General features: G+C 31.7%; 2 protein-coding genes across 2 annotated transcripts; both read right to left on the reverse strand.

Annotated features, from left to right (window-relative positions):
- Positions 1–2,347: 2,347 nt before the first annotated feature.
- LOC149499347 (lupeol synthase-like) lies at positions 2,348–7,103 on the reverse strand. The gene is made up of 16 exons (XM_089717354.1): positions 6,593–7,103; positions 6,257–6,442; positions 6,061–6,168; positions 5,388–5,444; positions 5,078–5,266; positions 4,864–4,977; positions 4,609–4,728; positions 4,364–4,486; positions 4,168–4,266; positions 4,020–4,076; positions 3,862–3,908; positions 3,617–3,760; positions 3,306–3,483; positions 3,137–3,217; positions 2,953–3,036; positions 2,348–2,874 (listed from the first exon to the last, which is right to left on the reverse strand). The coding sequence occupies exons 1-16, from the start codon at positions 6,791–6,793 to the stop codon at positions 2,752–2,754; spliced, it is 1,911 nt and encodes a 636-aa protein (XP_089573480.1). The 5' UTR covers positions 6,794–7,103; the 3' UTR covers positions 2,348–2,751.
- A 3,961-nt stretch (positions 7,104–11,064) lies between these two features.
- Positions 11,065–15,532, reverse strand: LOC149499348 (lupeol synthase-like). Its single transcript, XM_089722382.1, has 17 exons — positions 15,179–15,532; positions 14,906–15,091; positions 14,484–14,573; positions 14,177–14,374; positions 14,000–14,084; positions 13,687–13,853; positions 13,418–13,606; positions 13,184–13,297; positions 12,954–13,073; positions 12,740–12,862; positions 12,542–12,640; positions 12,395–12,451; positions 12,271–12,317; positions 11,861–12,182; positions 11,703–11,783; positions 11,526–11,609; positions 11,065–11,307 (listed from the first exon to the last, which is right to left on the reverse strand). The coding sequence occupies exons 1-17, from the start codon at positions 15,377–15,379 to the stop codon at positions 11,185–11,187; spliced, it is 2,286 nt and encodes a 761-aa protein (XP_089578508.1). The 5' UTR covers positions 15,380–15,532; the 3' UTR covers positions 11,065–11,184.
- Between the last annotated feature and the right edge of the window lie 1,494 nt (positions 15,533–17,026).

Consider the following 17,026-nt stretch of genomic DNA (forward strand, 5'->3'; position numbering starts at 1 on the left):
GTGAGCTACTCTAAACTTTTGACTAGCCAAAAACTTGCTAAGCTTGTTTAGACTGGTGACCGGCTAATTTATAGGCACAAATATGAAAATCCGTGTTTTTTTTTTAATTTGTTGGAAAATTCAAGGGCTGAAAAAATATTATGGACTACACAATGCAGTCCTTCTTTTTATTCATTAAATTAATAAAAGCTTTTATAATCCAGAGGACTTAAATCTGAGACGTCTCACTTTCCACATAAGTGAAAACAACAATCAGATAATATTTAATTGACTAAAAAATCCGCTCATTTTATGAATAAGATTAAAATCTATTAACATATACTCATAATATGCCTTTTTGAATCGAGGAATAATATGAACTTTACTTTCCTAATAATGATATAATTTTTACAAATTTTCAACTTTGTAATTGCTGACTAGATGAAAGGTTTAAGACAACACTACAAGGAGTTATAGTACTTTCAATATAGTATTAAAAAAGGAAATTATTTGTCTAGACCGGATCCATAATCTCACTTATCGACTAAAGCAATGAAATTAAGAATTTTTTAAAAAGTGTTTCTACATTTTTATTTTTATTTGCCAAGTACATAGTTAGAAATAACTTCATTTCAATAAAAATTCTTAATTTTATAGATTTGATCCATGAATAGAGTCATGTACTCGATCCAAATAAGTTTTTCCCATTAAAAAGGGGGAGCATTAGCGACCCTATTTACGATTTGTCAACTCTTAAAGTCATTAAATAACCAGTTCTATTTATCTTTTATATAGGGTCTGGAGGGAGGGGATTGAAAGGGATCGGATCGGAACTCCAGAATTTTCTTTTTTAAAAAATTATCTTATAAAATAGTGTAATTTTTTTATTTAACCCTCTTAAATTTTTTGCCTCCTAGAAATTTTAGAGTCTGCTCTTTTTTTTTTTTTTTTTTTTTTTTTTGTTTTTTTTTGTTTTTTTCTCTATCAACGTTTCTTTACATTCATGGAGATCAGTTTGTTTTTTAATTTACAAACGTTTTCTATCCAACAATACACAAGGAAAGCTCGTCTGCTTTAAACTATTGAAAAACGACAGGAGAGATTTCGTCATTTTGGTTTTTGATTTTATTTATTGTGCAGTTACACAGTAAAAGAGAGTTTCAAAGAAGAGAAAACGTGAGTTCCATGATAAATTATTATTAACAAAAAAGACAAAAACTTCCGCTATTTATTCATATTTGTGAAGAATAAAATTCTTATGTTACTATGAATTTTTATGAGATGAAACATATTATATTTTTTAAAATTTTTAAAGTACTTTGAAAATAAGATAATATTGACATAAAAATTTTAGAACGGTAATAAATATGAATATTAATAAAAATTCCTCGTCATTCTAGTATTGGTATTTAAATGGATTTGATTTGAAGAAATTTATAACCTTAGCCTTTTTAATTAAGAGGTGTTTGGTATAATTCAATCAAATCTACTTTCAAATAAAAATTATGAATAAAATAAAATTATAAGTAAAACATTCCGGTGAGCTCGAGCTCGAAATCTATAAAACTAAAATGATATTATTCCATATGTAGATTTAATTAATTTTAGCTTATTAAGCTAACTTGTGAGTTGTGAATTCAACTCAATAAAGCCGACTCTAGAGTTTGGCTTGATAAAATTGGACCCCAAACCAACTTTCAAGCAAATGACTTCGACTTGTTTATTAAACGAGCTTGATAGTTTGTTTAGAACTCGACTCAATAAATTTATCGAAAAAGCTTGAGCGAGTTTTTATTGAGCCTCGCCTAAAGCAGCTGACGAACGACTTATCTCATTTACAGTCCTTGTAATTTCCTTCTAACAATTTCTTATCATTTTCTATCAACAAATACTATTTTGTTCCTGTATTTTGCCAAAATTATTTAATTTATCCCTATATTTATTGATTAATTTATCCTTATATTTTGTCAATCAAATTTTGTATGCCAAGGGATAGTCTGATATTAAATACATATACGGCTTACGATAGCCCTGACAACCAAGGGGCGGATCTACAATGGGGGCACTTGCCCCCACTAGCTTTTTACAGTTCAATTTATAATTTTTTATATTTTAGTATATGTAATTATGTTAATTTGTATTTGTTCCACTGAATTTTTATATTTTGCCTCCACTAAATTATTACTTTTATACATTAGTCCTACTAGTTTAATTTTTTGGATCTTCTCCTGCTGACAATAGATCTAGATTCGAATCCCCCTCTCGCAGTATTCAAAAAAAAAAAAGAAAGCAAAATTTATTATATAAGAATAAAGAAAAAATCAGTCAATAAATATTAAGACACATTAGTGAATAAATATAAATGAAATTTGGGACTCAATTGAAAACAAATTTGTAAAAAGGAGTGCTAAATTATAAGTTTACAGGGATTGAACAACAATTTTACAAAATAACTTCAAGTCACTTTCTTTCACACGTAATGCTCACTTAACTTTTCTTCCTTCACTCGAGTCTCTACTTTATTATGATCCTTCAAAGTTTCTTAACTCCACCCCTGCTTGCATAATTTATTGCATGATCGAACTTGAATTCAGTGGCCTTCAAATATGATGGGTAAGAAAAGATTTTCGTTTCTAATTTTGCTTTTGTTTGTTTATATAAAAGTAATTAAAAACTTTAAATCGAAATTTGATTTTTTTTTTTTACCACCTCAAGTCTTAGGAGAAAAATATATTCGTCGGGGGAGAATCTGAGCTTCCTAATAGATATAAATTAATTGTTTTTGGAAGGCAATGCAACATGCCGGCGGTATTCTGCTAAAGCCCACATCGGAAAAGTAGTCCTCGACAATGCATAGTGTAACACGCAATTCTTGAAGAACGAACATCCGATTTCCTGCCAAAAAGTTATTTCTAAGTTTTTCATGCTTAAAACTGTTTATTTATGCCAAATAAGGATATGTCATAGACTTACCTGTTGAGGAAAATCACCAAGTTCTGTCTGAGAATTAATTAGCAATTTTGCAGCACGATGAATGGGAGTAGGATCTCTCTTGGCCTATTACAAAACAAAGTTTCAGAAATTAATTTTCGAATCAACTAAAACAACAATAAAATCCAGGAGTTAATTAGATTAGAGATTTAAACCGTAAACTGACTTGTCCTCCGTAGATTAAACCCATCATAGCCATTGCAGTTTGCACCAGATTTGATCTTTTACCCTCAAGGGGAACATATGCCTGTAACAAATTTAGATGGTTGATCTACAAGACGCCTAAGTAAAAGTTCAGTGAAGAACATAATTTAAATATCAGCCAAGGAAATTACCTTCATAGCGCAAGAAAGATAACTCTCTCCCCATCCACCATCATCACATTGCATTTTAAGAAGAGAATCAACACCTCTTTGAATAGCAACAGAATTGTCATAAGTCTTACCGGAAGCAGCTAAACCTCGAAGTGCAAACCATGTACCATAGGTGAAGCATACCCCCCAATTTCCATACCTGTACTAATACAATGCAGTACTATATGTAATTGAACACACACACACACTCTCTCTCTCTCTCTCTCTGTCTATGTGTCCGTGTGTGTATATATATAGGCTAACAACACATAAATATAAATTTTTAACCATACCATGAACCATCAGGCTTTTGTATGCTCTCAATGTACTGTACAGCGTTTAAGATGGAATTTTCGACCTCCTCCTTCCTATGCTCAGGATATAGCTTCTTAAATAGAAGCAAACCTTGGAGTGCTGAAGAAGTGCATTCAACATACCTGGATCATTATATTATTGTTATTATTTTGGATACATGTACAAAACCGACAGGCTGAAAAATTTGAACTTGCTGCAGAAACAAATTGCAAAAAAATCTTACTCATGCTCAATTACAATGTCTTCGAGAAACTCCACAGGGTTGAGCAACTATTGAAAAGGGGCCAACTTGATATTATTAAAGGAAACTTTTGAAGCAAAAACACTGTGAAGATTATCAATTTGTAATTTTACATTAGTTTGCCATGTACAATTATTTACCTCCAACCATGATACTGCTCCTGCTGGTTCCCAAGCTGGAAAACCTCCATTTTTACTCTAATAATTAATCACATTATACAAAAATAATGTTAAATTATGAAAATAATGTGCTAACATAATAACAATGGTTAAGCATATTAATTCCCACCTGAAGAGAAAGTATGACATTGACAGAGTCATACAACTTCTCAGGTACCATTTTCTCACCAACAATTTCAGGAGGCATCATTGAGAAAAGAAGGCAACACTGCGGAGCACATAATTTTTTTTATAATGAAAAACGAAAAAAGCAATCTCTTAATTTTCAATTATTAAGTAACCTTTTAGGCAGAATTAATAATTACCTTTAAACTTTCTGCAGTGCAATCAGAAACTTGCCAGCCATGATCTTTATCAGAGAAAGCCCATGCTCCTTTGGAGATATGACGAAACATCCTTTTGAAATCTCCAGATGGGTTTTCAGTTATCTTCCAAATTAAGAGTTGAATGGAAACAAAGGCCGATACCAAATTAAATGACAAAAACAACATCTTTCATATTCTTAATCATGTAAGGAAGAAGCGGTTTCAGAATATTAATATATAGAAACCTGAGAATTCTTCAAAAAGTTGTGTCCTTCTTTAAGTGTGGGTCCTATTTCATCACACAGGTCGCTAGCGATCAAAGCTTTAAGGCAAAGACTTGCATCCCATATTTGACTGCCAAAACTCTGCAATAAACACTGCATCTCTTACGATTCTGTTATGTTTTTATTAGCACTTCATATCAAATGCTCTAAGAGTCAAAGATCAAAAAGCATTTTACTGTTACTAAAATAAATACATATATAATAATGTGTACAAACTTGTATCTTCATTCCATCTTCTGCAACCCAAATGTAATCTGCAATCCTAGCAAGATGCTTCTTAAAGGCATCCCCATTGGGGTCATCAACCCAGCAAGCCAGCATATTCAGGGGCTGTCCTAGTTGAATAGGCACAAAAGTGTTAATATAAGCGGTCTGAAAATATAGTTGACAAATATTATCTCTATATCCATGCACCTTTTTTTCTGTGTACCTTTTCCACACATCCAATTGTAATGTATTGACTATTTTCATCTTCATAATGAATGTGATCCATTGTTTGTTTCAGAGCCTTTTCTCGCAATTTGTTTAAAGGCCAACAGGCTAAAAGAGGCTCGCATGTGTAATAAATAGCATCCCACAACAATTTTTGCATCATTGGATGTGGATAATAATTGTCCTCCTACAATGTCAATATGATACTTTCTAATTATACAATTTTTCTGAAAAACGGAATCAAACTTCCCCAAACAAGAAAAAGTGCAGTAAAAATCAATTGAAGAGGAAATGAATGATGAGTTTACCTTTGCACATAAATGACGCACACTCTTCCAATTGATTTTGTGAGAGATAAGTTTAGACTAAATACTTCTCTCTTTTTTTATCATTTTACTTTTTAAATTTTTAACTTTTAAAGTAAAGTTTTTTTTTAAAAAAAAATTCTTAAGTAAAATATATCATGTAGTAAAATATTATTGCGACTTTTTAAGATGTATAAAATAGGCCAAGTGATTCTCTTTTTGAAAATAAAAATAAAAAATTTTCAGTTCAAACTGAACCGAAATCGCCGGTTCAGATTCAGATTTTAACATTCACATGAACCTTAATCGGCCCTTGAACCATCGATTCTGGTTTAAATTTTTGAACTAATGATTTTAATTTAATTCTGATTCATCTACAGTACAGTTTAATTCTAGTTTGATTCCAATTCAAAATGAATGGGTGGCCATACTTGGCCTTAAATGAGAAAATTAAATATCTTTCTCTGTGAAATTTCCAAGTTTAGAAGAACGAAAAATTAGGACAAACTGACGTATACGGGAAGTGACCCCAAAATTTTGCATACATTTTCTATTAAGTGCTTATAGTTTATTTCTTTTCTATTATACCCTTGAACCTTTAACTGCTTATATTACACCCATGCATGGAATTTATTACACTATCTTTCAAAATTATATATATATATATATATATATATATATATATAGAAAATACCTGATGACAGTAAATATAACGCAGGATTTCTTTACGATGCTCTGCAGAAAACGCAGAGTTAAGGTATCCTGTAATGTAGACAGAAAAAACCTGCTTTCACAAAAATTTAATTGTTTCATCTAAGTATATATATACAGCAATATCATAAAATCAAAAGTTTTGATTAATGAGTAATCACCAAAGGAGGCGCAAAGAACAATGGGCCTGAATTTTCTGCTGGCCAATGGCCATCGCTCGCCTGCAAAGCTGAAAACAAGTGGACGCTTCTCCTTAATGCAGCTGTGGCTTTTTCATATGTAATTTCCTCATTATCTTTAATCTTCACTTGAGGAAGTTCCTGTTTAAACTTTTTCTCCCTTAGAAACTGCAGTTTTAATTTACAAGAAAAAAACTCAAGCTAACGAATTATTTAGATAGGAAAAAAAGGAGGCCAAGAATAGGAAACTCTTCAGACTCAAATAAACGTCATATAAACTTTCTACTTCCTAATTAAAGAAGGTATTTTTATATATACCTGGAATTGCCAAAGAAGGTCAGAGCTTGGTTTGACCTGAAACCGATTGTTCCAGTAATTTTGTCGAGCTTTTTCGACCTCTTCTCGCTCTTCAGTACTGCCAGCATCAGCATCAAATTCCCATACTTCCCTTCCAAGAAAATTGTTTGTGCTATAAATGTAAGGGTCATTGCCTCCCTCTGCAACCCTAAGCCTCCACATAATTAACTAATTATGAACACTCTCTCTTTATTCTTTTTTCACTTCTTTTCTTTCTTTCACATGTATGTATACTATAGCATATCTAAAAAAGAAACCTAGCTAAAGGAAAAACATTTAGTTATTAAAAAGATGTAAAGCATATCTAAAAAAGTTTGTGACCTCATGCTTGTGAAACAAAAAAGATGCTGAAAGAAGAATTACAAGTTATTCATAGCCATGCAGAAGCGGTTAGATTGATTTATAGAGTTGGGAGAGAGGATAAATTTTTCACATCAGTAATGGGCCACCATAACCTTTAAATGCTTCATATTCACTGTCTGAACTCTGAATACCATTCACGTGGTGGTGAATCGAGAGCTGTATTGTTTTGCCGCAGAAGTGCATTCGGTGCTCGTGAATCCATAAGACTTACTTACACCTGCTCTGTTGTATGATATCATCTATATATTAAATCAAAATAATGGATAATTTTTTCAAAAATTATTATTATTTTATTATTTTTCTTTCCGAATCGTCAAAGATGCTTTCAGTTAAATTAAAAAAATGATTATTTCCAATTCCTACTCGAAATGTAGATAAGATTATCAGTTACAATTTTCTTAAAATGTGTATGGTTCTGAAAAAAACGTAAGCATTATTAAGTAATTAAGAAATCTGAAAATTTATTAAATTATTTTATTTTTTCGATATAACAAGGAGATTAATACTCTCAGTAAAAATTTTTTGTATCTTTTTAGCAAAATATACTTTGCGGAATTAAATTTGTGAAATTCAAATCCTTTGACGCCCAACCAAAATGTTCGTTGGTTTATATTAAATTATCTTACATGACCCAACAAAATCAGTAGTTGGAAGCTAGATCCCACATGGCTAGGTAATCGACACTTCAGCACTATAAAATCAGCACTTGGAAGCCAAGCGGATAGGTAAATTGACTTTTTAAATTGTGCTGAATAGATAAGTTAAATTTGATATAATAATTTTTTAAAAATATATTTTCTAATTAGTGTAGACAAATCTTATCTATATAGATATTTTTATTTTTCTTACTACAATGTATATAGTATTTTTGGATACTTAAAATATTAAAATAATATCCTAAGAAATTGACATGTACAACGGAAATACATTTATTAATTAATAATATATAAAATAAACTACACCACTATTATAATATTTAAAGATCTAATGTATAAATTTGATATTATAATCTCGGCGATTAGTCCTGTGGCCCTCTAAACTTTGTAAGAGATTCATCATAATCATATACTATTTTTATATTTCAGTAATAATTATATTTCTTATCAAAATAAAATATAAAAATACAAAGCCATAATCAAAATCTATAAAGTTATTTCGTCCTAACGAAGGACATAGTTATTATTTATATATGAAAGTGTAAATTTATAATAAAATTTCACAAAATTTAGGGTGAAATTTATTTCAAATTTTTACAACAAGTTAAATCCAACTCTCATGCTTCAATTACATTCAATTTTAAATTATAATGTTTCAACGATTTGACTCAAACAATTAATATCCATTAAAGTCGAACTGTTTTATCAAAATAGATGTGAGTTCCATCAAATAATGATAAATTTAATAATATAGTAATACATGATCATTCATCATGTTTATATTTTTCTATTATTTTTTTATTTTATACATACGACCGTATATATAATACTTCCTTCGTTTTAAAATTATAATCTCGTATATTTTTCACATAGCTCAAGGATAGTTTATTAAACTAGTTAAATTATAATTTTTATTTCTTATTTTTTTCCTTATATACCTTTAAAGACCCTAAAGGTAGTATATTATTAACTTTTTCAAACTTTAAAAATAAGACAAATAATTAGTTATATCAAGATTAATTTAAATTAATTAATTTAAGACTGTTTTCCACTATTTAGTAAATGCAACTAATATAAATCATTTATATGAATTATTATATAAGAGTGAACTAGGAAAGTTAAAAAAAAATCTCCAAAAATATAAATAGAACTATTATTTTGGAACACCCAAAAAGAAAATTGAAACTATAATTCTGAAATGAATTAAGTATTAAAATAAATGTGTATAATTGAAAATAAGGATGGTTAAACGGTCAATTTAATCAAAATTAATTTAAAATGATGAAAATTAAATAAAATAATTTTCTACAAATAGTAAAATCAACCAACGCGATTAAAAATCAAATTAAACTAATTTAGTTTGATTTTATTTAATTGATTTTTATTGACTTATTTAATATATAATTAGACCTAGTTTCCACTAAAAGAAATAAATTTCTTTAATAGAACCTAATTCAAAATTTTTAAAAAATAAAAAGGTAAAATATATATAGGCTCCTAAATTATATCTTAATTTACACTTTCATTCTTTTACTTTTGAAAAATTACTATAATCCCTAATTTTCGTTGGTTAGATCCTTTTTTGAACATAAAAAGGATGAAAATGTTAATTGAGGTATAATTTACGGATCCTGGTGCATTTTTAGCCAAATAAAAAATTAGAATCAATTCATTAAGGAATGCCTCAATTGTTGAAGTTGATTCGGTTGCGTACTTATTACGGTCGTTGGTCAAGTTAATTTATTTGTTAGACACGTGTACTGTTATGTTTCGTAATATAATCCAACACTTACCAATTTACAATTAATGATAAGTTAAATTGTAAACTCACGCTAAACTGAAATTAAATATTTTCTTTTCTAACTCTGTGATGAAGGAAATAAAGTTTTAACTGGGATTTAGAAGAGGCTATTTCCTAGAAAGTTAAATAAAATATGTGAGTTTTATAAGGAATAATAATTATTGCACCCTACAAACATTCACATAAACGTGTAAATAATTAAATCTAGTCATCCGACTAGTTATATGATCACGTGGACAGTTACACAAATGGCATCACAACAACACTCATAAATATTTGCACCTTTGCATAATCACATCATGCGGAGATTAGATTGTGACGTCACCGAAACCCCCTATGAGCCGTCCTCCCACATAGCCCATCCTCTCATGACATGTACGCCAGGAGCCGATCCCTCGTACATGGCCGACCGGTCTTATCCTCAATTGACCGGCCCTCTCATTGTTTTTCCATTCTCTCTTTTCTTTTCCATACCAACTGTTTTGTTCGTGACTAGAAGCTTATTCCCATTTCTTGCATTGTATTGGTAAGCAACAAGACCTTTCCAATTCTACTGGTTCACTGTATGCAGCAGTTCTCTTCCTGGGAGTGCAAAATGGATCATCTGTACAGCCAGTAGTGGCAGTTGAAAGAACTGTCTTCTATAGAGAAAGAGCTGCAGGAATGTATTCAGCTTTGCCATATGCGTATGCACAAGTAATAACCTTTTTACATGTTTTAAGAAATAGTTAAGCATATAGAATGCTCTATGTTTCTTCTCCTAATGAGCTTAATATCTTTTTCACAGGTCATAGTGGAGCTTCCACATATATTTTGTCAAGCTATTGTGTATGGTCTTATAACATATGCAATGATAGGATTCGAATGGACTGCTGCTAAGTTCTTTTGGTATATATTCTTCATGTACTTCACATTATTGTATTTCACCTACTATGGAATGATGGCTGTCGCTGTGACACCAAACTACCACATTGCATCCATAGTTTCTTCAGCTCTTTATGCAATATGGAATATCTTTTCAGGATTTGTCATCCCTCGACCTGTAAGTGTTAACTACCCTTTAATTCTTCAGAATGCTCTAAGCTTCAGCTCAGTATATACTCAGTTTATGGACTAATACCTGTGTATATAACAGAGGATGCCTGTATGGTGGAGATGGTATTATTGGGCATGTCCAGTAGCATGGACATTGTATGGAGTACTTGCATCCCAATACGGAGATATTAAAGACCCACTCGAGGATGGTGACCAACAACCAGTGCAAGATTATCTGAGAGAATATTATGGCATGAAACATGATTTTCTTGGAGCAGTTGCAGTTGTGATTCCTGGGATTGCTGTCCTGTTTGCCTTTATTTTTGCTGTTTCTATTAGGTCCTTCAACTTCCAGAGGAGATAGAGATTTCATTTACCTGTTTTCCCTTTTACCTTTTTGTAATGTATTATTTTATAAAGAAATGAGGAAGTGTTAAAGATCAAAACGTCTACTTCTTGTTCATTTTTTTGCCATTACATTTTATTTTATTTAAACATATGTCATCAATTTCTAACCCCTCAAACGTCATGTCGTTTCTTATCTGTTGGGATAAAAAAGGAAAATTTCAGCACTCGGATAACTCAATAAAACGACACATTGTTGGCATCGGGGGGAATAGTCGTTTAATAATTGATGATGCTGTGGCAGAGAATGAAAAAGCACTCAATGAAAAATGTAATTATAGAAGTTATATAATTCAAACACTTTTCGAAGAAAATGAAAAATGCTGGCGATATTCTGCTAGAGCCCACAAAGGGAAAATATTCCTATATGCTGCATAGTGTAACATGCCATTCCTCATGTAGACTCCTAAAATTTCCTGCCATAAATTGAAAATTAATCAAACAAGTAATCAATAATTAGCATCAAAATAAAAAAAACAAACTATTTTTTGGTCTATAACCACAGTTATTCTAAAGTTCATTGGGCTTTGACAATGTCTGGACGCTCCAAACCTATATTGGGGAGCCGGATCGAGTCTCCAAGTGTGGCATTTACAGATCTTGTCAGAAACAAATTAAATAGAGAGGGAGTTACCTGCTGGGGAAAATCACCTAGTTCTGTTTGTGAATTGATTAGAAGCTTGGCAGCAAGATGCAATGGTGCAGGGTCTATCTCCCCCTGTAGCCAAAGGGATTAGGAAAGTCACAATGAAAATGGAAATGGATGTCTAAACAAAATCCAATTCTTGAGCAAATCAATCGTGAAAATGACCTGTCCACCATGAATTAGCCCCATCAAAGCCCAAGCAGTCTGCACCAGATTTGACCTCTCACCCTCAAGAGGAACATATTCCTGTACCCAAAAGATATAGCTAGCTCCATTAACGTAAACTTTCAAAGATACTAGTTTGGATGGTTGTATAGCAGTACCTTGTTTGGACATGAAAGATAACTCTCTCCCCAACCACCATCCTCTTTTTGTAATTTGAGCAGAAAGTTGACGCCTCTGCGTACAGCAGAACAGTTGTAGTAAGTCTTGCCAGCAGCAGCTAAGCCTCTTAGTGCAAACCATGTGCCATATGTGAAGCATATCCCCCAATTCCCATACCATGAACCATCAGGCCTTTGAATTTTTTGAATGAATTGTACAGCATTTGCGATAAAATCTTCGATCTCCTTCTTTCTATGATCAGGATACAGTTTCTTGAATAGAGCCAAAGCGTAGATAGAAGATGAGGTACACTCAACATGCCTGCATCAATAATTTTATTACCCTTAATGAAAAGGTATAAAAAAAAATTAAGTCGGACCTCAAAATCTTTCTTTCTAATTAGTCTTACTCATGTTCAATGACAGCATCCTCAAAGAGCTCAGTTGGATTGAGCCACTGGGGGAAAAGAAAAACAATTATGATAATGATAATATCGTTAATTTTGATAGAAACATGTTTAATTAAGTAGAGACCTCCATCCAAAATGTTGGTGGTGCTGGCTCCCATGCTGCTAAACCGCCATTTTTACTCTGCAATAATGGACAAGATTATCTAACTTGAGAGCAAGATTTACAAGATTATGCGTATGACATTGACGCGTAGGTGCAATTTACTCTCACCTGAAGAGAGAGTATGACATTAACAGCATCAAATAACTTCTCAGGCTCCAATTTTTCACCCACAGTCTCTGGTGGCATCATCGAGAAAAGTAAGCAACACTGCAAGAAAGATAATTAATTGTGGTTATTATTATATTACATTATGACCAAATCTAACGTCAGGGTTAAGGTGTTTGTTTGAACAAAGTCAATTCTTACAGTTAATCCTTCCGCAGTAGTATCAGAAACTTGCCATCCGTGATCTCTATCGGAAAAAGTCCATCCTCCTTTTGATATGTGTCGAAACATTCTTCTGAAGTCACCAGGAGGATTCTCAGAAACCTTTCAAGTGCCAACTTAATCGGATTAGATAACATAAAATCCTAACACATACTATTATATATGAAGAGTGGTCTAGTGGGTAAATCGAAACCTGAGAATTCTTGATGAAGCTGTGTCCTTCCCTAAGTGTAGGTCCTATTTCATTGGTGAGGCTGCAAGCTACCAAAGCTTGGAGAGCGAAACTGGTATCCCATCCTTGACTACCAAAACTCTGCATATAATAAGTTATTACTTAGAAATGATAAAAAAAATTTCAAAAAGTTCAATTGTAGTTCTGCTAATTATTTGTTAAGTAGGTACTAATAATATTAATGTACTAACTTGAGCAGTCATTCCATCTTCTGCAACCCACAAGAAATCTGAGAACCTAGCAAGATGCTTCTTGAAATAGTCCCCATTGGCATCTTCAATCCAACAAGCAAGCATAAATAATGGCTGATCAAAACAAACATAAAAATGGTGACCGAGTGCATGAAAACATATATATATATATATATATATATATATATATATATATATATTGCTAATTTAAACATTAATTAGTAAATTAATTACCTTTTCTGTGGAGCCAATTGTAATGTAGCGACTGACTTCATCTTCATAATGTACATGGATCATAGTTTGGTTTAGAGCCTTTTCTCTCAATTTGTTAAAGGGCCAACTATTGAGAAGAGGCTCTGCAAAATTGTACAAAACATCCCAAAGCAATGTTTGGACAAAAGTACGAGGATAGTACAGATCTTCCTGCAAGAACATTTGATTAATTTTATTTTTCCATAACATAAAATTAACTTATTTGTTATTATTAACTATACTGAACTCACTTTTGCACACAAATGTCGGACGCTTCTCCAATCAATTTTTTCATAAGGTTGATTGAAAATTTCTTCTCTTAATTGCAAAATAAGAGGAGTTACTGGAGCAACAAATCTTTTACCATAAATATATGATATTGGTAGATATGTCATCCGACAATAGCACAACATTTTTGCTGCATCATATTAATTAGAATTCCAATTAAATTTAGGGATCTTAATTGAATTAATCAAGTGACACTATTAAATTAAAGGAAGAATGCAAAAGAGATTTATTTATTTAAAAAAAAAAAAAAAAGAAGTGACAAAAGAAGAAATGAACCTGGATGTATTGGAAAGTAACTTGGGATTGCCCAAAACTCTGGAGGAACTGGATTCGTTCCATACCAGTCATAAAGGCCAAGTACCTACAAGATAAAGAAAATTTAATCAAGTAATAGAAAAAAATTATATTAAGATGGAAGATAAATAAATAAATACATATATAATAATTATATACCGAAAGCCATATCTTTCCCCAAGAAGGAATGGCAATTGCAGAACCATGATCAAGAATCCACTTTCTAGCTCTTTCACAAGAATTATCTTTCCCTCCATCAGGCCCTTCTCCAAGCATTCTCATACAAATGTAGTTTAGAACAGTGCAGAACATTATGCTATGACCCTCTATGTGCAGACCCCATCCGCCATCTTCGTTCTGAGCAACAATAATATTATATACAATGTTTAATTATATAATCCATAATTAAATTAACATTAGAAATCTACTTCACCAAATGCTTGAGCCCAATGCTTTTACTTTTTACCTGATGACAGTATATGTAATTCAGGATTTGTTTGCGATGCTCTTCTGTGATTATTGTATTTAGATAACCTGTAATGTACAGTACAAATACCTGCATAATTTTCACTTAGTCACATAAATTTTTCATTTATTTGAGAAATGGGTTTAAATGACATTTTAAGATAAATAACGAAAATTTTGAAGTATTATGAAATGTTAAGATCTTTTCTTGGCCAATTTTCTCTCCAAATTAAAGAAGATTTCAAATATATTTTCCTGTAGAAAATAAGTTAATTTCTTCTCTTTCCCTAAACAAGAAAAAACTCTTTTACTTGGGTATTTTCCATGGCCATTTTCTTTGGTTCGAAAAAAATACTTCGATCCAAATAAAAGTTTAGTATTCAGAATTTGTTCCTTTCTTCTTAAAAAACAAAAAAAAAATACCAAGGGAGGCAAGAAGGATAATGAGCCGGAATTTGTAGCAGGCCAATGACCATCGCGGGCCTGTAAGGCAGAGAAAACGTGGACACTTCTCCTCAGTGCTGCTGTTACTGTTTCATGCGTCATTTCCTCAAAACCCTTAACCTTTACTATTGGGATTTCCTGCTTGAAATTTTTCTCTCTTAGAAACTGCATAAAATAATAGAAAGTTAGGAGAAAACAATATATATGTATATAATTAGAATGAAAAAGAAATAAAAGAAGAATAAGAAGAACCTGCTTCTGCCAGAGGAGATCAGCATTGGGTTTGACCTGAAATCGATTTTTCCAGAAATTTTGACAAGCTTCTTCAACCTCAGCTCGCTCTTCAGGAGTGCCTGCATTAGGATCAAACTCCCATATTTGTCTTCCAAGAAAATTGTTTGTGCTATATATGTAAGGGTCATGGCCACCCTCTGCTATCTTCAGTCTCCACATATTCTTTCTTTTACTTCACAAGCTAGCTACAACTACTCACAATTTTTATCTATTTTATTACTATTTATCAATAAACAGAAATATTAGTTTTGGATAATAAACATTAATGGTACTTAAAAAAAAAGAAAGAGAGATTGGAGAGGTAAATGGTAGTAGAGAATAGTCGACAATTGAGCACAACTTTGCATTGCATCTATATATAGCCTGTTCTTGGGGACCGAAACGTAATATTTGCTTAATATTGGGGGCTTTCTTAAAAAAAATAAATCATGAAAAATTCCTTATAATTTTTATTCTGTTTCAAAATAAAATCACCAAAAAGTAAAAGAACAAATTTTAAACATCAAATGTAAGTTCAAATTTTGTGAGTATGCACCATGTTCTTCTCTTTGAAAATAGCATTTTATTATTGAATAAAAAAACTAAAAAAATCTATAGATTATAGCTCAGTTGGCAACACATGCTGGATATGTGGAAAGAGCTCTCGATCAATCCCCACTAAACACATCTACAGGGAGGGACGAAAAATCTTAACTGTGACTAAATTTCGAGCCGAATTAAACGGTCTCTAGTAATTAAAAAAAATACTTAATTCTTTTATTTTCTGCTAAGCAACTCTTAAATTTTTCCTAATCTTAAAATTTTCTTAATACCAACTTTACTTGAAAATCAGTAATTTGTCCTTACACTCCCATAAATGAAAAACATAAGATAATAGTCTTCTATAATAAAATAGTTCATAAATTAGAGACTAAATTATACAATTAAAAAAATATAAATTTTATAATGAGATTAAAGGGTGAAGTAATCATTAAATTTGTCGATGGGCCTTGTTGGTAGTCGGCCATGTATGAGGGATCGGCTCTCTGGTGTACATGTCATGAAAGGATGGGCCATGTGGGAGGACTGCTCATCGGGGATTTCGGTGACGCCACAAACCGATCTCCACGTGATGTGATTATGCGAAGGTGCAAATATTTGTGAGTGCTGTTGTGATGCCATTTGTGTGATTGTCCACGTGATTATATAACTAGTCGGATGACTAGATTTAATTATTTACACATTTGTGTGAATGCGTGTGGGGTGCAATAAGTAGCCTCTTCTAAATCACACTTAAAGCTCTGTTTCCTTCATCGCAGAGCTAGAAAAGAAAATATTTAATTTCAATAATTAGCGTAATTGTGAGTTTACAAAATCTAATTATTCTGATTGATATTGAACTCCCCAGTTGTAGGATTGTAACTGATAAATTTATGTGGGTATTTCGTTATTCAATTATGTGTAAGTTTGAACCAGTTAGCCCATTTGATAAATATTGTGTAATGTAATTGGGCTTCAATTATGAAATATTTAAAATACTGGATTTTGGTCAGATATAATATAATTATAAGATTTGTTATATAAAATAATTTGCGCTTACAGTTTCTATGTTACAATTAGATGTGATTAAATTGAGTAATTCAGGCTTACTACGGGTCTTGGCAGCCTTAAACTTACCTGGGCCCTAGTATCGGTCCGGCCCTTAAAAATGAGTCATAACATGAACCATCATAAAGATTATTATGGAAAAAATAATTATTTATATATCTAAATTTAGAAACCTTGCAAAAAGGAATAAAAAGCAAATAAAATAAGACGGAGGAAGTA

Source organism: Jatropha curcas, chromosome 1 (genome assembly GCF_041381405.1).
Source record: "Jatropha curcas cultivar XTBG-Jc1 chromosome 1, XTBG_Jcur_1.0, whole genome shotgun sequence".
In the NCBI taxonomy this organism is placed as follows: Eukaryota; Viridiplantae; Streptophyta; class Magnoliopsida; order Malpighiales; family Euphorbiaceae; genus Jatropha; species Jatropha curcas.

Coding starts and splice junctions, on each gene's coding strand:
- LOC149499348 (XM_089722382.1), bottom strand. CDS start 15,379: ATGTGGAGACTGAAGATAGCAGAGGGTGGCCATGACCCTTACATATAT. Junction 12,863..12,953: donor GCTTCATCAAGAATTCTCAG/GTTTCGATTTAC, acceptor GGCACTTGAAAG/GTTTCTGAGAATCCTCCTGG. Junction 12,641..12,739: donor CTACTGCGGAAGGATTAACT/GTAAGAATTGAC, acceptor TCTTTCTTGCAG/TGTTGCTTACTTTTCTCGAT.
- LOC149499347 (XM_089717354.1), bottom strand. CDS start 6,793: ATGTGGAGGCTTAGGGTTGCAGAGGGAGGCAATGACCCTTACATTTAT. Junction 6,169..6,256: donor TGTTCTTTGCGCCTCCTTTG/GTGATTACTCAT, acceptor TTGTGAAAGCAG/GTTTTTTCTGTCTACATTAC. Junction 3,909..4,019: donor GAGCAGTATCATGGTTGGAG/GTAAATAATTGT, acceptor CCTTTTCAATAG/TTGCTCAACCCTGTGGAGTT.